Source organism: Larus michahellis, chromosome 13 (assembly GCF_964199755.1).
Source record: "Larus michahellis chromosome 13, bLarMic1.1, whole genome shotgun sequence".
NCBI lineage: Eukaryota > Metazoa > Chordata > Aves > Charadriiformes > Laridae > Larus > Larus michahellis.
Window position 1 is genome coordinate 15440085 of NC_133908.1, and position 20886 is coordinate 15460970.

The 20886-nt window shown below is 46.3% G+C and overlaps 2 protein-coding genes across 2 annotated transcripts in view; one reads left to right on the plus strand and one right to left on the minus strand.

Annotated features, from left to right (window-relative positions):
- The window catches only part of ZNRF3 (zinc and ring finger 3), an 87349-nt gene extending 83924 nt beyond the window's left edge, over positions 1-3425 (plus strand). The window contains exon 9 of the mRNA XM_074606418.1: positions 532-3425. Within this exon, the coding sequence (XP_074462519.1) occupies positions 532-575 (44 nt within the window). The 3' untranslated portion in view covers positions 576-3425. The remainder of the gene's footprint in view (positions 1-531) is intronic.
- Positions 3426-6797: 3372 nt separating this feature from the next.
- KREMEN1 (kringle containing transmembrane protein 1) overlaps positions 6798-20886 on the minus strand; it is a 31704-nt gene continuing 17615 nt past the window's right edge. The window contains exons 4-9 of the mRNA XM_074606419.1: positions 18583-18707; positions 17962-18115; positions 14333-14665; positions 13559-13717; positions 11878-11962; positions 6798-11048 (exon numbers count right to left, since the gene is read on the minus strand). Coding sequence (XP_074462520.1) covers positions 10886-11048; positions 11878-11962; positions 13559-13717; positions 14333-14665; positions 17962-18115; positions 18583-18707 — 1019 coding nt within the window. The 3' untranslated portion in view covers positions 6798-10885. The remainder of the gene's footprint in view (positions 11049-11877; positions 11963-13558; positions 13718-14332; positions 14666-17961; positions 18116-18582; positions 18708-20886) is intronic.

The window sequence follows — 20886 nt, forward strand, 5'->3', positions numbered from 1 at the left end:
AGGGTACCCGAGGTGGAAGGGACCTCAGGCCATCATCTAGTCCAGCCTTAGCTCTGAGATCAGACCAAGCTATTCAGTTTGTCAGCTTAGACCAAGTTTCTCCAGTCAGGCGGTGGCAATGTCCAGGGACGTAGAGTGCCTTCCCTCTCTGGGAGCCCTGGTTTCCCTGCCTGACTGCCAGCATGGGGAAAAGATTTTCCTTATTTCCAGTCTGAACATCTCCTGGTTCAACTCAAGCTCCTTACCTCTTGTCCACAAGGCATCACTGTGGAGATGCTGGCTCCATTGTTGTGACAACCTCCATGTAGGTGTTGCGAAGCTGCTGGGGAACCCCTGAAGCCGTGTCTTCTGCAGGCTGAACAAGTCCCAGTCCCTCAGCCTCTTCTCACGGGGCGAGTGCTCCAGCCCTCTGAGCATCTTGGCTCTCCGCTGAACTCACTCCAGTCAGTCATTGTCTTGTTCTGGGGGCCTCAAAACTGGAAGCAATCAATATTCTAGATGCAATGTTCCTTAGTTTTCTTTATCCTTCAGGTGCTGGATCTCATCCCTTGGAGAGAAGCCAAATCGGTGACTAGACCTGTCCAGATGATCCCGGATGGAGAAGCGGAGCTTATCAGAGACTCCAAATTCTCATGGACTTAATTTTTTTTTAAGCTTTGACAAACACACAAAAGTGGTAATGTGGAGAAGTCCCTCCCCCACTTCCTCTTCCTCTGTGTCCACATCAGCTTGATTGTCTCCTTTCTCCCTCTTGCCTGAAGCCTTCAGGCCTCCATTTGTGTGCAAAGCCCATGTGGGACATGGTGTGGAGCATTTCTGAGCTCTAGTGCCATTTCTATATTAATGACAAAGTGTTATTTATATTTTCTTTTTAGAAGTGGCCGTGTCAGCTCTCGCTGAGAGGTAACACGGTGTGTTAAATAAGCCAGGCTATGTGTAGATGCTGTTGTCTCCTACTTAAAGGAGTCCAGCCTTCAATAAGCTCAGGGCTACACCTGCCTTAGAAACCAGATAGCACCTTGAAATATAGTAGTCCAGAGGGATACAGCTGCTGAACGGGTGCTCAGATACCGACTAGCCCTAGTACCAAATCCTAGTAGCCAGCAAGCTATATGAGTGATTCTGAGGGAGGTGAAGCATTGGACTGTCTCCTTTCTCCTGTCCCCTCCTCCCCCTGTCGTGCTGCTCTGATGATTTGGCCAGGAAGGGTCTCCTGCCATCGTGATTAGTTTTAACAGAGTGGGGATGGGAAAACTGGTAGCTCAGAATGTTCTCCTCCCCGCTTCCTGCCAAACCGTGGACCTCATTGTATCTTCTGACCGGTGAAGAACGCTGGTCACCCCTCCCTCAAGGAGATGCTAGAAGAAAGTGCTTCGAAAGGGTAATACCTTTGTAGGTAACAAACCTTGCCTTCCACAGGAAGTTTTTCAGGCACCTGTAGCCCCTGTTCGGGCTGTGAGGAATGCTGGCGTATGCAGGAAAGCAGAGCTTGCAGGGTGCTTGCAGCTTGGCTGGCTGGTTTTGGAAACTGGTCAGAAGGTGTCTTGTTTCCTTACGGACTGCAGGCGTGCCTGAGGGAAGCAGCGCTTGTCACCTTTTGTGCTTGTGGGAAAGAGAGGGACTTGGTTTAATCATTGTTTTCTTTGCTGTGGTTGATGTAGCTTCCTTAGATCAATCTCTTTTAAAGGTTTCTTGGGCCCAGCCAGTTGTGCTTCATTTTTGTCTTGTGTACAGAGTGCTTTCTGTACCCCGTTAGCCTGGGCACATACTTTTGTTCTTGTTCTTGTACTAGTGGGGATGTTTGTTATCATGAGATAATACATGTCGTCACTTCTGATAGCAATTGTTTCCTGTGGAAACAGCGGCTTCTGAGTAAGAGGCTACCATAGCATGGGTTAAATTGCCTGTCATGCTGCATGTGCCTGAGGACACAGTGTCATCCTGCCTGGTGTATTCACAGCAGGAATTCTCCTAAAGGGAAAGTAATTATTTAATGCCCGCAGTGCCAGTCTTCTGAAAAGATTCGTCCGAAGTTGGGTACACTTTGGAGATACTTAAAAGACGTGAGAGAGAGATGCACGCTTCATGTTACGTTTCCTGCCAAAGTAATGTCCGTGACAGCACTGGGCTCGTCGTGAGAACCAGCAAAGTTAATGTGTTTGCTTTATAGTCCCAAATGAAATATTGTAAAAGAAGCAAACATCTAAGAAATAACAAATACACTCACCTGTGTACTTTTACTTTCTGTGCTCAATAAGTTAGGAAAAAATAATTCTATTTAAAGGAATTCACATTAAATCTTTACATGAACAAACACCAAAATCCAGCTGTTCAGAGAATTAATACAAGGCACTGTCTGGGTATAAGACTGAAAGAAAAATACCAGTAAACACATTATCTGTGTATAAAGCTTATTGAAAACTTATTCGTTCTCTGAATAACTGAAGTAAGTGGTATGTGTTGGGAGAGTAAACTCTAAAGGTTTGGGGTTTTTGTGTGGTTGGTTTTTTTAAGTCTTACCTTTCTCCTTCCTCCGCTTAAAAGAACTGGGTTGTAGAAGCTGTGGGACGCGGCCGTGCGCGTTTCTGCTCGGTGGCGTGCGAGGCACTGGCTAAGGCCCCCGAAGGCGCGTTGTACTCTCCAACTACGCAGCGTGTTGTGGGGAAATGTGGTTATAAAAAAGAAATCCGAATATTCCGGCTCATGGTGTTCCTGGGTGTGCTGGTCTCCTTCACGTGTGGAAACCTCGGCCAGCGCAAGCGTCTCCGCAGGCCTTAGCACGGGCGCCCTGCGCCGGGGTTCTGTCTGTGCTTTTACACCCAACACTCAGTTCATTCCCTGCTGCCCGTGTGTCCCTGCAGACGTACAGGCCGCCAGAGATGGGTTTTTATAACAAAATGCCTTTCTACTACTTACACGAACAGTTGTCGTTGTGTTTGGCTCACGAGGCACTATTTAAAATGTTTTTAATTAAAATTATCTTATAGCACTTAAAATTGTTTTGTATAAAATTTGCTGTAAAGATTTGTAATATGGTCAAAGGGCTCTTTCTCCTTCATTACCATTTTTTAAAATGTTTTAAAAGCTAGAAAACATCTTGTATATATTCTGTATATGTATAGCAGCACATTTCATTTATGGAAATATGTTCTCAGAATATTTATTTACTAATATATTTATCTTAAGCCATGTCTTATGTTGAGAGTGTGTTGACATTATTGTAATAATCATTGAAAATCACTAACATGAGGCCCTGTAAATACATGATAATTGCACACAAAGATTTTACAGTACTTGCCGACCAAAAATGATTTAAGAAAAGTTGTAGTTACCTGCAGTTTTGTAAGAAAGTGTACAAATGTCTGTATTAAAAAAAAAAAAAAAAAGGCAAAACCACACAAAAATACAGTTTTATTGCATATACACGTGGAAGTTGTCCTTCTTGTTTTGGGGGAAAGGACATGGATAGCCGTACTCCTCAAAATATAGTCCTAAATATGCTGAGATGAACTGCAATAAACAGGAGCCCCTGCAGCCTCCAGGCGGGCGAGGAGCGACACAGCTGCTGCAAGGATCCGCGCTTCGGCTTGGAACCTGCCTGGGGGCAACGTAATTCTGCTTTAATTTCAGGTAAAAATAATTAACTCCCCTGAAATAAAACTCTCTGAAAAGAGACCCGAGCCGGCACAACGCAGGTGGGTAAACCAGAGCTTGAGCGGCCAGGCTGGCCCCGAGCCCTTCCCGGGAAGCGGAGATCCCAGGATCCGCTGCAGCGAGAATGGCTGCGGTGCTGCGCGCCCTGGTCGGCAGAGGGCACGGAGTCACCGACGGCATCTGCGCTGGAGCAGGCGAGGGCGCGGAGGTGTGTGGGTGTGTGTGTCACAGGTGTGTGTGTGTGTGTGTGTGACGGGTGTTTGTGTGTTACTGTGAACAGTTTGCCTCCGTCCAGTGTTGATTTCCCATCTAGTGATAACACGCGCACACAAATCCTTTGTCGTCTCCTCCTCCAGTGTCTTCCTTCTCCCAAGGATTTTCCCCTGGCAATCCCCTGACCTTCCCCCCTCCCATCCATGGTCAAGTGCCCTGTAATTCAGTCACCTCAGAATTCAGCCAAGAAAGGAGCCTTCGTTCTCTCCAGCCCCCTGGTTTTGTACGTCAAAGGTCCGTGTTTGGGACGACAGAGCGCTGCCCAAGGAGCGGCATTCCGCACGGACTCTCCCTAGCAGGAGGCCGCGCTCTTGTCCTCCCGGGGCGCGGTGGGACAGTCGCGGTGGGACGACAGGCGGCTCGGTGTGAGGAGCCAGGCGGGACAGTGGGAGAGCGGCGGCAGGAGGGAGCCGAGCGGCACCAGCAAGTGCTTCCCGAAGTACGTGCCCTGTTTTTGCTTGGTGAACAGAATCTTGGCAATTGCCAGTGATTATAGATCTGCATTTTATTTGCAAATTAGTTCATGAAACAATTGTTGTTAAAGCTTGCCATGTGCGTTTGGCGGGTAGGCCTGTGCTGACGGTCACATCTGAGTCTCCTTCCTCCTCTTCCCTCCCGCCGCCCCCGCAGTTTGCTGCTGCTGCTGCCAGGTGGTTTGTTTCCTCGTTTCTTGTTCTGAAGAGAACTGTGAGCGGATTGTGCTTTTGAGAAGAGGACGCGCCTTTGTCCTTGCTGTCCCACGCAACGATCAGCGAGCCCCTGCCCTGGCTCTTTGAGAGGGTTGTGGGCTGTTGGCTGGACACGAGCGCGGTGCTTAGTTGTGTGTGCGCGTGGGGCTATCGTGGCTTTTTTCTAATGGCTAAATGTAAACATTTTCCATCAAAAATTAATATTTTGATATTTGGCAGGGGGAGGGTCTTTTCACTGTTGAGATTTAATCGTTAAGGAACAGATTTGTGGCAAAATGAGAGTCCTGTGGGCACCGCAAACCTGCTGGAGCCTCCGTATGGTGAGAGAAGGAGAGCCGGAGCGGAGCGTTGGCGACGAGGCCGTACGTGATGGGAACACTTGGTGTTTCTGTAACACTATCTCGCTCTGCTACAGCAATACTGGCTGCATCTGTCAAATCCTACGGCAGCTGTTCGGTCACACTGCTTCTTGCTTGTGTAGGGTGAAGAGAAAAGTGTCCTTAAAAGGGTGGCGGCGGCGCATGGAGCCAGCCTGGCCCGGCTGCGCCGGGAGAAACCAGCACACCTGAAACCAGAGACCGTACCTTGCCATGGGAGCGCCGCGCTCCTGCGACTGCAACGCTTCACAGAAAAGTGTCTCATTCACAATAAAGAATACATTTCCCTCGCGGGGAATGAAGCTGCTGCTTAGGAAACAGCAAAAAAAAACCCCAAAGGCAACAGTTCCCAGAACAAGCGGGAGCGTAAGAGGCGTCTCTGAACCCGAGTGGCAAGAAAGGCGAGCGGGGTAACCCCCCTGCGCGAGGGGAGCCCAGTCCCCTGCGACAGTCGCGTTTCTAAAGGAAAATGAGAGTCTGAGTCCCAACATGAAAAGCTGGAGACAGGTTTGGTACCTGACACTGGCATTGAGACGTTGACATCAACGTAGCTGGAGGTTTCTGTGAGAGCGTAGCGTTATTTCAGTCAGAAGGAGGAATTCATGAAAGAAAAGATGAATCTTACAAGAAAGTGGAAACAACGTTACATGTTGCTGCAGTTTGTAGAGAAAACACTGAAAGAATTGTTATAGTTACTTCTAACCGTTTGAAAACACGTAAACCAAACCCCTCAATTCGCTGATACCCCAGAAGTTGCTTCTCAGGGCGATAACGTGTTTTACGTATGTGATCATTCTCAGTGTTTTCAGCTCAAATATTCTCTGACCTCCAGAGCAGACAGTCCTGCTGTCCTCTGCTGCTGAACCACAGCAGTTTCAGCCTCCTTTACTCAACGCTTGTCCACGCTTTACCGGTACTAACTGAACTCCTCCTCCAGAAATTCACTGTATTTATTTTTTTTATAATTACTACTTGCGGCCATTTGCTGAATGCAGGATGACCACGTATAGACACAGCACATATTTCAGGGGTGAGTCATTTCAAGTTTGATTTATTCTGTTTTCTTCTCAGCCGTATTTGGTTCATGTGATAGCCTTTGGATTTACCGTAAGCTGTCTTGAGACTGAAATGCTGACCGCCAAATTTCATCCCAAATCACAGGTGCTCAGTAGAGCTGAGAAAGCACGAGCTGCGTGAAATGTGTGTGTGTGTGTCGGGGTTGTGCTGTTACAGAAAACATGGTACCGTCTGAACCAGATCTGAAGGTAGCAGAATGATAAGGTTGTTCGTAAGTGTCTAGAATAACATTGAGGTGAAACTACCACCGGACTGTGTTTCATGGGAAGGTTGTGAAATACCATTGCTGTAAGGTATTAAGAACTTGTCGGACGAGTGTCTGTGGGAGTTGTTTTCGCAGTTCACCCTTCCTCTAGGCAAAGCCCTGCGCTCGGAGCTCCGCTGGCCGCGGCCGGAGGCGGCTTAGGGAGCCGAAGATGAAGCAGGAACAGCTCGTCACGCTCATTCAGTGGCAGCCGAGCGTCTGCTGGTGTGTTTGGCCCGTAGTCCCCCAGGCTGCGCCTTCAGCACGGTTCCAGGGCTAGCAGTGAACATCTCCCGCTTACGATTCCCAGGGGAGCCCGGAGTAGAGCGACGGAGACTCCGCCGTGCCGCTGGGCTGTCTGCGTGCGCGATGGGATAAACCTCCTCGCGCCCTAGAAAATCTGGCAGAAACGAGCCCACAAAAAGACGATGTTAATGCTTGCCTGAAAAAGCAGATGACGTGTTTGATGTTCAGATGGTCCTGAGAGTACGGGCACGAGGAGCCGATGAAGAGCCGAGTGCAATCACGAGCCAGAAATGAGATTCAGAGGAGGAAAGCGCCCCTTAACGAAATTGTTTTGTCAGCATCTGTTCTGCCGCAAAACCGCGTCGGAGGTACCCTCTTCTCGGTGTTCTTCCATCATAGATACCAATTAATTATCTTTGATTTTTTTCTATGGTTACAGTGTATAGAAAATTTATTTTTCCCAGAGTGTAAACTAACATCTTTTCTTCCTATAAAATGTTAGCAAGATACAAGCATAATATGCTGTATTAAATAACGCATTTCCTATACATATATAAATATATATATTACTATGATAACATATCACACATATTTTTAAATAACAGTCTCTATTCCCCCCCCCACCCCGCAATGTAACAACGTTAAGACAAAAGTACATAGAAAATCCTGTAGTCGACAAACTAAGCTGGTTTTAAAGGCAGATCTTGAATGAGGGGGTGCCAGCCGGCCCCCGTCCACCTGAGGTCCGTGTCTGCTGTTGGCTGCCGGAGGCGAGGGGCTGTGGTGGCCGGTGGCCATCTGGCGGGTGGCTGTGGTGGCAGTGCCATCGTCAGGACCTGCCGCCCCGCCGCCGGGGCTGGCCACTGTCCTGTGCCTGCGACTCATCCTCCGCTCGGCCGTGTCTGCTCCCGACCGCCCGGTAAAGGAGATCTGGTGGAAGGAACTCGGGGAAGAAAAAGCGCCGGTCGTTTTCAGCCTGATGGCTTTGTTGCGCCGGCACAGGGCCGGTCGCGGCGCCACGAAGAGCGAGGAGGGGGCTGCAATGCGTGTGTGGAGTACGTGAGGAGCAGCTCCTCGCCATGGCCCTGTTGTCACCACAGTTGCGTTGGACCTTGCGGCCAGTGTCGCCCCGGCAGCCTGCCCGGGCTGCTGAGGGGACTGCCGGGCCGCAGGTCAGAAGGCCGTTCAGAGACAATTCCAAACAAATTCTTCTTTTGCAGTTATTTTCAATTTGTCGAAGAAAGCACTGTAAACCCCGCGGTCCCGAGGCGCCGGTGCCCTCCAGCTGTCGGCGCTCAGCTGCTGGTGTCGCTGGGGCCCTTCCGTCTGCGGAACCGTCTGGGGTTACAGCAGTTGTGCATGTCACTTTTCTTCGTTCTCTCCCCAAACCCTCGTGGCGAAGATGATGAAGTGCCATGTCAATGGATACCGCCGCCGTTAGCCACGTACCACTGGAGTGCGAGTGACCACGCGCATTTTGAAAAAAACCCCCAGCGGAGACGTACGGCCATTCATGGTCTCGGGCCTGTAGAGTACAAAGCGCCGTCGGAGGGACCCTGTCCACGCTCGTCTGTCTGTCGCTCTGTTTCCTACTACTGGAGGTATCTAGAACCAGGCAATCTGAAAGATTTGGGGGGGAACACAGCAATTCCCTTGATGCTTTTATCAGTGTTTACCCGAGCACTGTCCAATACCTCATGCTTAGTCATCGTCGTTGTTGCCGTGGCCAGTTCATTGCTCTAACTGCTGCTTTCGGGGGTCTTTCGTACAGAAATTTGGTAACCATTCCCTAAGAAAGGCCCAGGAAATACAATTTTATTTTTTAAATAAAGTTGAGGAGCTAAGGGACCAATGCAAAAATTTCAGTTTCTAAATTCTCTAGGTTTTGCATCCATCTTTTTTGTTGTTGTTTGTAATGGGCTTTCTTTAATTTTATAGTGAAATTAAATTCTTTACTGAAGAAGAGGTTAACGTTTTTTCCCTTCTGCAGGAGGCAGGAGTCGGTCGCAGGCTGCTCCTGACGCGTTTGCCCTTTAGCAGCAGCACTAGAAACTGCTCCGTGCACGTCCCCCTGCCTGGATGCGTTTAACTGCTGAGGAGCGTTCGATGAGGCAGGCAAAGCCGGCCCCGTCGCGCTCTGCTCAGACCGTGAATCGTAAGGACCCAGCTGTACGCTCTGGCGCTCTCCTCCTGGATTCCCATTACTGAACCACGTGAAGCTGCTTACGAAGCAAACCAATGTGTTTTGCCACAAACGTGTGAGGTGGGCCCTTTCCCTCACAGCGTGATGCAAAACCCGACTGCTAAAAAGGCAATTTAAAAATTTTTGCCGGGTCTGAAACAGATAATGATTTTTGGTCCAAGCTGATGACGCATAAGAGATAACCGGCGTATTTTACAACTCGTCCTGTCTTGATTTTAGGCAATGCTGTAATTAGCTTTTCCTGTATTTCCAGCAGCTCATGCAAGAACGTGCTAGATGTTCCCATGATATTCCATTTTTGATATAAACAATTCCATAATTGCTGACTCGGTAAAGTCTCGTTTCTATTAAGCGTTTATGTGGAATTGTTCAGCTGTCTCTGGCACTCATCTGCGGTACGTGAATGGAGCTGGAATGAATCCAGATCAGGTGAAAGACTAGATCTGCAGTGGCAAGTAAGGCACGGTATTTCACTGTTTAATTCTTAGATGCCCTGTTTTTTCAAGGAAATCTATAGACCTGATGAAGGGGACGGAGTTATATGTTAAAAACAGAAGGACAGATGATTTTATATATATATATATAAAAAAAAAATTATAATGAATTTAAACTCTGATAGTTCTCTCACTTTTCTTAGTTATCTTCTGCAGATGCATTTAATAGTTGCTCTCTGACTGCAGGTCTATGGTACGCACAGACCACTGGTACATGGTTAAACTGGCATTTATTCCTCTTGTCTGAACCTGAATTACTGCACTTTAATCTCTCGGAATTTCCTCTAACTGGGTTTGAGGAGCTGCTCGCTCAGTAAGCTTTCCCAGGCAATTTATCTGACTTCTGTATTGTCAGTTTTTCCTAAATATCTTGCTGGTCTGGACTGGCTGCGGCCGAGGGACTCCCGGGTGACTCCCGGTGGTGGGGCGAGAAGCCTGAGCATCGTGGGTGGACAGATTTCCCACCACCGAGAGAAAAAATAGTTGATGCTGTCTGTTGCAATCAAAGAGAAACTTATTTCATGGATCAGATCCGCACTGATGTTTTAGCTCTTTGACAATTAAGGGCATGAATCTTAAAAGTGCAGTTCTGTTTTAATTTTGCAGGCAAGGAGACGCTTCTCCCAGGCGAGCATGAAGGCAGGCGTTGGGTGTGTGTTCAGATGCACAGCCTGGCACAGGCGAGTTGTTGACAGAGGGCTGCAGCTTTGTCCAGAGCTCAGGCTGCTAAGATCAACGTCTTTAACTTCAGAGTAAGAATTTGTGTTTGTCAGCCTCCCTGTTCAAAAATTCAGTGAATTCACAATTTCTTTGGACGGTCCTTTAAGAAGCCCTAAGCTCACATCCAGAACGAATGCGGGACTCTGACCGGAGCGCAGTAGTTTTTTAAAGGGTCACTGTGACTATGAACAAAATCACCATAATCATCGGCGAATGACGGGTCAGACACCGCCGTTTAAAAGTCTTCCTTGCTCGTGCAGACCGCGACCTGGTGGCCGTGACTCCATTTCCAGCTGAAACTCCACAGAATGTTTGCCTCCTGAATTTGATTTGATTTTGGTTTTGTACCTCTCTGCTTGTAGAAACAGCAGAGCAGTGGGCAACCAGGCTGAGTTTCCCAAAGTCTCTGACTCCCGTTTTACTCTCTAGTCCCTTTTAGAGGTGTTGAAGGCCAATGAGCTCTGGTGGCTGTGGCAGCTGAACCCGTTATCGGTATCTGCCTCAGCCTCGAGAACAAAGGGGCTGAAGCAGCCTGACACAAAAGAGCCGCACAGGAAAGTAGGACACAAGGAGTCCTCGACCTGCAGATACTCATTCAGTTACTCTTGGCAGGGGTACAGGACGCTTTGAATTTTACAGGTTTTTACATGTATTTTAAGTGCTTTGGTTTAAAGGCAGTAATTAAGAGCGCTACGGATCTGATGAGCACCAGATATTTCAAAACTATTGCCGCAATTAAATCTGTTGTCATTAGTACACCCAAGAGAACAGCAGATAGGCAAAGCTGCTCCGAGGCCTTTGGAAATGGGCTTTTTAGAAAACAAGTATGAGATTGGGAGCTAAAAAAAGGATTGTTCCCAAGTCACCTGGATTTTAAGAAGATTGATTCTTGGAAAATAAAAGACACTTCAGTTTCCCACTAGCGGGTTGCAATCATCTTGTTGGCTTCGAAGCTTTTTCTTGAAGATGGATATGGATGTGGATGGCTGGTAAAATATACTCCAGATCTCGCCCGCAGTCGTAACCTCGCTGGAATCTTCTGTTTCAGCTGCAGACGGTATCGGGTGGGATCTAGGAAACAAGCGTGAATTTGCTGTGCAGGTGCTCGGGAAGCTGCTGATATCACTATGTCTGAGTCACTGCTACGCCGGTAACGCCAGCAGCTTCCCGGCATCTGTGATGCCTTCGCCTTCCACCTGCTGCCCCGTCACGTAGGTTTTGGAGCGTTTGTTGGTTAATTCTTGCCCAAATTAAAAGTCGGGCGTTCTCTTGCTAGAATAGTTGCTACCCTAATGAAAGCAGTGACATTAGGCTAGGAAGTCTGTACGTATTCTATTGCTAATTGCTACTAATATAAATTCATTTCCTTGTATATTTAAGCCTGTTTGTGGTATGTAAATAGAATATTCAACATTCATGATTTGTTGATAACTCACCCATCATTTCATTCAATGACTGTCCATCTAGAGGACACAAAAATTACTTGGTATAAGTGTAGAGAAATATAGTAATAAAATTATGTGGGTTTTAATATGCAAAAAAAATGATACTGGTTAAGTGTCACACCGTAATACAGATTTTTTGTTTTTGTGATTCTTCTTTGAACCATTTTCAATATTTCAGTAAAAGAAAGTAAGTATTAACTAGCCCACATCTACCTTTTTTCCCCAGTTCCCTGATCTGGGATGAGGTTTTAATTTTTTTTTCCTGCAAAGTATTATCATAATTTGACCTCTTCCCACCAATGCCAGACGTCTGATTGCACTTTCCTCTTTGCTATATAACAGCACTCAGCATGGAAAACCTTTTTCTTCCTTAAAGTACAAATCTTGTCAAAACAAGACCAAAAGAGATACTCTGTTCTGTGAGTGCTCCAGGGACAGTTTTGCTCCAGACTCACCTCATGGTTATGTGGAGAAATATCTTTGCTATTATGGCTGTAACGCTGAGGATGAGCAGCGCTGTGAGGCTGTAGATTGTCCACTCTGTGCAAGAGAAGAGGGGAGAAGGAGAGGGAGAAGGAGGAGGAGAAGGAGAGGGGGAGAGGAGAGGACATTCATTTACTTGCAATGTTTAAATTGCACAAAAGAACTGCAAATTACAATTGCACAAAAGAAACACATAGCTTTCTGATGCTTTATTCAAAACAGTAATTGGAAGATGCCTTAAACCTTTAAGTATTTTCCACAAAGACTGGCAGAGACGGCGTAACTCTCCGTCAGAACTGGGTTTCCCATGCAGGACTGCTCCCTATAAAATTGAAAGCTGGGAAAATTCAAAGCATATACCAGTAAAATTATCTAACTAGCATCTAGGAAAGGAATCAAAACTCACTCCGAGGACAATTTAAAAGCAGAATACACAACACACTAGAAAATATGCTACCAGTAGTAACTCTGTGTTGGCAAGGAGATGGCCTAGTTTTATATCAGTAATTACGTAAGTAGTGACTCACATGGGGTTGGTTTTTTTCCTTTCTGGAATCTACCAAGACAGGTGATCGGTGTTTGTGGTCTGCTATTTTATTAGCTCACACTGAAGGCTCTTGGTCATTGTATTTTACATCTCAATTTAGCTCTGCCAAGTTCAAGCAGAACCTTTGTTTGTCACGAACAGCCTGAAGGATCGTAGCACTGGCACTGGATCAGAGACTGGGGCTCCAGGGGAGCTCATTTCTGAATTATTAGATCACCTTTTCGTTTGGACTTCCATAATCTTGCAGGGGGAGGCTACAGCATGTCGAGCCGGGAAAAGGGATGGCACTAGAATGTAACTCTGACATATTTAGCGCGCTGAGCAGCCTTGCAAGGACCTTGAATTATTAGAACTACTGAATAAAGGCCAGCACCTCCACAAGCGTTGAAGCTCAAAGGAGCAAAAAAAGGAAGCGTAAGTTCCCTCCCACCCAATGCCCCTTCCTCAAAGCACTCGATCACTGATCGTGTGATCGAGGCCCAGCTTCACCAGTACGTAAAAGCAGATGCCCCGGACAGTTTAATGATAGGAGAGATCAACGCTGAATTTCACCACGAGCGGATTTCCAGCCCTCAGTTATTTACAACTTGGCAACGTCCTGAATGAAGGGATGTCTCGAAGGTGAGTTCTAGACACATGACAGTTCTCACTGGCATCTGCCCTGCACCCATTAATTTGCTTCACCCTTTCTAGCCCTCTTTGTATTCTTGCTGGAGCTTTTGCGAACTGGGCTAACTGGGACGCATCCAGCACTGGGGCTCCTCCAGACTCTACAAAAGCTTGCCCTTTTTTCAGCACCTTTTGCCACCTCCGCGGTAAGCCCTGGTCACCGCAGCTGATGCAAGCGAGGAGGCTGCTCTGACTCACAGCTTGTTCTGATCTGCTTTCCTCCTCAAGGACTCACCCTCTTCACACTATTTCTAACTGATTTATGCTGAGAAGTGAGTTTTGAGCGGTAATGAGAGCAGGACGGTTAGCAGTAATTAGACTAAATGAAAAATCACAGGGGATCAGATAACGTGGAGGAGGAGGCAAAGGAAATAGTGACTCTAGATTGTGCTGTGGCAAAATGTTTTTCCCGTTTCCACGTTCTCTTGTAACATTACCGGGCATGGAGCTGCTAGGATGACTCGGGCTGGTTGTGATGACATAAAGTATCTTTGATGACCGGGCTGCATTGATGCTGAGATTTGCTTGTTCGTTTCTCTTCTCTGAAAGGGTCTGATTCATCGGAATGCTCTTCTGATGCACATTGTCCTTCACAGCTGAAAACACAAGAGTGTGGTTATGATAACATTCCTTAACAGGTGAAACTGGACTTTGTTTTGTGCTTGTAATCAGACATGTGCTGCTCCCTGGTTTATTTAGAGACCTGCAATAATCAAATTATGTCTGATGCCAGAAAAAGCCTGTACTTCACTAAGGCAGGGCTCTCAGAATTTTTCTGGAAGGTAATTGTTCATCGTAACAGCAGGTACAGCTCAAGGAGGAAAACGTTTTCTCGCGATGACTTTCGATCTGAGTGGAACAGACTGTTGGAAAGAGCCAAGTTGGACCAAGATGCAGACAGACTACTGTTCTTTTTGTTTGTGTCAGCTTTCTCATTTTCCAGTCTGTTTTGAAAGGCAGGTATATATAGGCTTGAATTTTTGCAAATTTAAATTTTGCTATTTATGACATTGATGACTGGAGTGTTCCAAACCGAGAGAAATTTTAGCAAAGCTTTTACCCACTGAGCAGCGGCAACAAGATAGATGGAACACCTGTAGACGTAAGAGTTAAAATATTTGCTCTTTTTTTGCCATTTCAGAAATCTCCTGTGTGAATTCAATGCTTTAACGGCTCATTGAAAGGTAGAAACACCAAAGTCAGCCTCTTACCTCTATATCTGATAGCAAATCCCTGGGCTTGATTGATTTCATCTGAGAAAAAGTACAAAATGACAAAATCCAAAGAGATGTTAAAGGTGTGGGGAGGCCGGTTCTTGCCATTAAAACGAGCTAGAACGTGATAGGTATAGCCGTCCAGCAACTCCACCATATCTGTAGCATCTTTGATTTCAAAGAGGGCAAAGCTGAAGTGGATCTGAGATGCCCCTGGAACTTGGATGGTCCAGTAACAGACTTTGCCCGTGCCATATGTGTCGGGAAAATCTGGGGAATAGATCACAGCGGTAGCAGAAGTGTAATTCCCTCCACAGGCACCAATATGGGCTGTGAAAAGAAGAGGAGAGGGAGAGAAATGAAAAAAAGAGGTTTTACATTCATTATGCACAGCTTTAGCACTCTGTAGATTCTAATACTCCAATGTGGCTGAAGGTGCAGACGTTTCACCCCGGCAGGGTGCTGCGTCTCTGGGATCGGTTTTCTTTGCTGCCCCCAGCTCCGGGAGCACAGCCCCGATGTTGGGATTGCTGGGGATGCACCCAGCCTGTCTCAGTAGTCTGAGATCTGGGTATCAATCTTAAATACCACAACTGTCCTTTGTCCTTGTGTGTAACCATGTTCCCTCTCCGCACCCCTGCAGGACCAGGACGAACGTTGCATCCCTGAGTCAGGGACTTCTGCTCCATCCCCATCAGGCAGGCAAGTGGATGACTGACTGTAACTCTCACTGCTGAATTAGTGAAATTCCTTCACAGCCTTCGCAAATTGAAAACGCAACTTGTGACAGAACAGCTGAGGCCGGAAGGGACCCCTGGGGACTGTCTAGTCCAATCCCCCTGCTCAAAGCAGGAGACGCTGTCTAGTTGTGTTTTCAGTCTCCAAGGATGGAGGCTCCACAGCCTCCCTGAGCAGCCTGTTCCAGTGTCACCCTCGCCATAAAAAAAGCTTTTCCTTACGTTTAGATGGATTTTCCGTTTCACTTTGTGCCTGTTGCCTCTTGTCTATTCAGTCGATAACACTGAGGAGAGCCTGGCTTCGCCTTTACACCCTCCCATCAGTTATTTACACAGATTGCAAAGATGCCCCCTGAGCCGCCTTTTCTCACGGCTATCGAAGCCAAGGCCTCTCAGCCCCTCCTTGGATGAGCAACGCTGTAATCCCTTAATCACCTTTGTGGCCATTTAGATGTGCTTCTTAAGCATCCTGTCTTTTGATCTTGTCCAATTAATGTTTGACCTTCCCTTCCCTAAGTAACTTGGAAAAGATCCTGTTATGAAGTCTAAAGAAAATCTTTTGGGTTTGTTGCTACCTTTTATATTCAAAACAAGCACACGCCCAGTAAACCTTCATATTCCTTGACAACCGTCCAGATTCCCAGCGCAAACTTATTTACCAGAGAGAAACTCAAACGCCAGCCAACCGACTCGATGAATATATATACACATATAGAACGTTTAAAATGTACTGTACATAGGTATATATGCATATATATGTATTTATGCATATCCCCTAAATACACAATATTATATATCTATTATATAATAATGTATTTCATAACAAAACTGTTTGGATCAGAGTTATCGCTCCCCCATATCTAGGCTGAAGGACTGACGAAGCAAAGTAGAATTATTTTCTCTGAAAGCTTAATTAAAGCCCTGTAATAGAGGCCTGTGAGAATGAAAGTAAAGGAAGTGAAGTGTTTTGAAGTGTCTCAGTTTCCACAAGCCTCTGAGAAAGAGCTTTAATAAATACAAATTAAAAGGGAGCTCGCAGAACGAGAACAAGAAGTAGCATGTGTCTGCCAGAAAAATCATGTGAAAACATTTCTCTTTCTGGAGCAAGGCCTGATCACAGCCTGGGCAAACTCACACGTCAGTGCCGCGCTATCGCTTCCTTACAGAGGAACTGAAAGAATATGAAAGAAGAAGAATGAAAAGGACGTGAAAGGCCCCACCGAGGTACTAAGCGCCACAGAGCAATTTGTGTTTGGCACTGCCTCTGTGCTAACAGCGCTGGAGATTTAATCAAACAGATCTAATTGTTTGACTAGATAGAATTGATAGAATTGAAATTTGTCATTGAGATAGCAAATCTCCTCTGTGCTTATAGGTATTGTTACATTCGGCCGTGCTGTTTGTAATTACTGAATCACAAGATGTTCTTCAACCCAGCAATATTAACTGAGAATGCCAACGCCTCGTGCTCCACAGATGCCTGACAAAGTACAGCATTGCCCCATATGGGGTGGAAATGCTTTCCCTCTCTCATTTCCTTCTAGAGCTCGTAGAGTGCTGTGTTGTGGGTCTGAATGTTACAGCTTTAGGCCATGACTGCAGCACATAAACACATGAGGTTAACGGAGGGGTGGGAGGATGCACAGCGGCGGGGGTTTACAGGGATCAGGGGTGACGGTTCCGGGGATACGACATAATCTCATCAGCAAAAGAAAACAGGTGCAGTTACGAGGATGACCTCCCTCACCTGGCCATCGCTCTCTCCCTTGCTGTTTGCCCCGAGAGACAGCGCAGGTCCTCGGGGTAACACCTTGCCGAGCCCGCCGTCAGCCAAGAAAAGGAAAGCTACGCAGAAAGGCTTTACCCATCAAGGGTTTGGGAGCCAAGAGCGGATGGAAGCAGAGGATGTGGCAGTAGGAAGCCAAGCGCTATCTCAACATCGAAAGCAACGTGCAACTCCAGTGCTTCTCTTCGTATCTTGTGGAGAATGTGGAAGTGAGCGGAGTGACCAATTCCTGTCTCAACTGAGGCATCTTTCTGTCCCCCGAGCTGGGAACCAGAGTCTCGGAGTAAGGAGACGGGAAGTCTGGCTGTGTGATCAGAAGGTGGAAAATGATGCCGGTTTTAATTCCAGAAAGTTTACAAATCAACTTGAAAGGTAGCTTCTACACCAGAGGCAGCTGAGATCTGAGAAGCCACTATATATTGATGCACAGTGTGAACTTTTCCAGTACTCCCGGCTATACTGGGAGCCTGCACTGCAGCTGGACAACTGGGTACTCACACCGTCAACCTGGGAAGCTACCCAGCTGGCACCGGTATGCGTACTGAGGAGTAGAAAGGGGGATTTCAATGTATAAGAAATTATCAAATTGGCAAGGGTCATAACAGCAACCGAACTTTTTTGGAATTCTGGGGTACGCTCCTTCCCTGTCCCGATCCTGCTGCACGGCTTTCTGCTGCGTTAACTGGGGTATGGAGAGTCTCCTCTGGTTTGATAAAAAAACCCAAGCAGATTGAGATTTTATTTGAGGTGCCTCGCTTAATCATCTCTCTGCTCTCTGGTACGATCGGCTCGGAAGGAGCCTGTCCATGACGTGCTGTTTGTGATCGCTGCGTTAGTGCCGTTAGTGGGGAAGGAAGAGACGAGACGATCCCGGGAGCGTGAGTCAGTTGCCTGGGCAGGCATCGTTTCCTGGAAGGGCTATTGCACATTTTTAATGGATGTGAATTTTAGGCAGAAATGGCAAGCGGCTTTTTTTATGCTGAATTTAGGTGTTTTGCTGCTTTGTGTACAGCAGTTCTCATCGCATTTAAACCCTTTTCCCTAATTTGCTGAACATTTGAGGCCTCTCCTTTGGGAAAAACTGAGCCTGTTTCAATACTTACTGTCAAAAAGAATGACTCTGCCATCCCCACCGCAGGGCTGAGTATGGTCTCCAAAGCAAACACTGTTGCATTCCGTACTGGCTGCCTCCCCGTATCTCCAGTAGTCAGGATTATTTCCACAGAAACAAGCATAACCTGATTCCATGCCTGCAAACTTTGACAACAAAGACGCATGAGGAAGGGAGGGATAATAACTTAAAGGAGTGACAGCAGGAGGTTGCATGAGCAAGAAAGCTGGCAGCGGAATCTGTGTGTTTTGGAGATGTGTAATTAGTCAGAGGTCAGTGGTCCCACCACAAACTGTTTTTGTTTGAGCTGTCAGGAAGGATGCTACTTAGACTAGCGGGAAAGATGGACTGGAGGGCAATTAGGGACCCGGTCTATCACTCCTAACTGCAGTAAGCCAGCATGCTTCCTCCTGGCACCCTGGCATTATTAATTGGTCGTTAGCCCAGATTGCTCTGGATGCGGAGAGAGGGCTAGGTCCCCTGGAGCGGGAGTGAGATCTTAGACCTCCTGAAGGTTAAAAAAAAAAAAAGAAGGGGGGTGGGCAGAAATACGATAGAGCGCTTTAAGCACATTGCCATAAACCACTTCGTAAATGTACATCAAAGAGATCACCTTAAATTGTTGACTTCGGCAGGAACTGATGCACGTTTGGATAGTGAGTTTATTGGAGGTCTCGCTGGTGCCAGTCAGAGGCGGTGGTTCTCCGTGGTCCTTGTAACACCCCAGGTTCCCCGGCACTGGCAGGAAGAGGAGACAACCGTCATCCCAAAGGTGTGCCTGGGAACACCCGGCACACAGACCACTTTACGCACTACCCGGTGCCTAAGCAGCTCTCTCTCCGGTCTTGCCTTGATTACGCAGCATGGGAAATGTTACCCTGTCCTAGATCCTTGTCATGTTTTCCAAACATGCCCAGGGATAAATGACAGGTGGCAAAATTGCATCTTATCTTCTTAGCAATATACCGGCAACGCTCTGTAGTTGGTTTGTGTAAGCTGCAGTAATACAGGCAAGAGAAACACCTGGTTCATTTCTCCTGATAGAGACAATTTTAAAAAATAAAAGGTATTAGGTGGGTTTGCAGGTTTTGAGGGTTTTTTTGACTACGATCATGCATATTCTAACAATGCAAATTAAACAATGTGATTTCTGTCTGATCTTCAAAACAATGATGTTCTGGAAGTTTTCTAAACAGGATATTCGAGGAAGGGAACCCAAATTGTTTTAGGACGGAGTTTGGCAAGTTTTATGGGAGGAACTACATACTTAAATAGGGGAATTTCCTAATATTTAAAAGGCAAATTCTGACATGAATTCAAAGTATCATATTTTACGGTACATACAAAGAGACTCAAAGTGAGCCATATCACTTTTTTAAAGAAACAGCTATATTGTAGTAATACAATATTTCAAGGCTCCTTGGTCACTATGGGAAGTCAGAAGGAGTTTTTCCCCCTTCAGTGCATAATTTGTCCTCTGTTTTTGTTTTGGTTTGGTTTTGCACTTTTCATCAAAGCAGTGGAATTTAGCCATGGCTACTAGAGAGAGGATGTGGGCTACAATATAGTGCTGTTCTAATGGCATAAAATTATCCCTTGCCTACTTGCCGTATCTGCTCACATCCTTGGAATTAAATCTGTTACCAGCTCTGTGGTCAGATAATTTTTCATCCCTGTTCCGGATTGACAAGGATTATTTTTTGTCCACCTAACCTCCACAGCTCTGTATCCCATGTGATGTGGTCTTTAGGAGAGCTTTCCTTATTCGGTCATTTGTTATTTCAGTACCCAGTAAATGCTGAACTCTCTCTTGCCAACATCTTGTGGCACAGCACTGTTTCAGGTTTTTGACTCGCCAATAGTTTTTGCGGGAGGGAAATGCTGGGCTTGGGGTTTTTCAGCCTCTGCTACCTGATAGCATGTGGATTAGCTGTTTTGGGGCTCCTTTTGAACTAGCCATCTTTGGTACAGGTGGCCCTTTTCTCTATCACACAACCGTGTGTTGGTAACCTGCTTCTATATTATTGTTGTAGTTTCATATAAATACGACTAGAATGCCACGAGGCTTTTTGTATTGAGCAGTCTTGTGCAGTAGTCCTAAAAGTATCTCCTCATTGGATTCTGGAAGGCCCATTTCTGGGATTTCTTATGCATGTCCATGCGCAGCAGCCATTGAAATAATGCCTTGAATTCACAACTTCTATTTGTTGAATTCTAACAAAGATGGTCTCATCCTTAGTCTTTTGGAATATTAGATACTGGGCTTGTAAACTGATGTCAGTTTACCGTTAAAATCTGAATCATCCTGGCATCTGGAACAGTTAACAGGTCTGCCTGAGAACCTGCTCCCAGACTTAGGCCACGGTGCCTACGGCAGCTTCCTTATTTTGAGGCATAGGGTTCGCATATCTATTAGAGACCAGCAAATAACACTGGTGCGTATATGATTATACTCTTAAGGAGGACAATTATAGTATTAGAAAGAAGAACTAATGAAGTTGGGAAGAAAATTCAAATACATATATTTTTTGAATAATTAGATCACGTTGCTTCAAATATTGTTCATAAAATAATTTTGTTTTCCAAGAATGATACAATTTCAATTATAAACGCTTTCATGGAGTTATGGCTTTGATATGCCCTGCAGCAACGTGTATATAAGTACTGAGACTTCAAGTTACAGCCTGATTTAACATACCTTTGGAAATCCCCATGTGCAGCCCCACCCCAGCTGAGTACAGCTGGGCAGATAGCTCCCAGAGAGCTCCGGTTTTTTGTACAGTGCATGATTTCACTGCCCTGAAAAAGCCTCCTAGTTAACCAGCCTCGCTCGTTTTCCTCGGAGACCCGGCATTTCCTAAAAACACATATTTTATATATACATTTGTTTGCTTATTTGTTTTTAAAGTAACTTTAT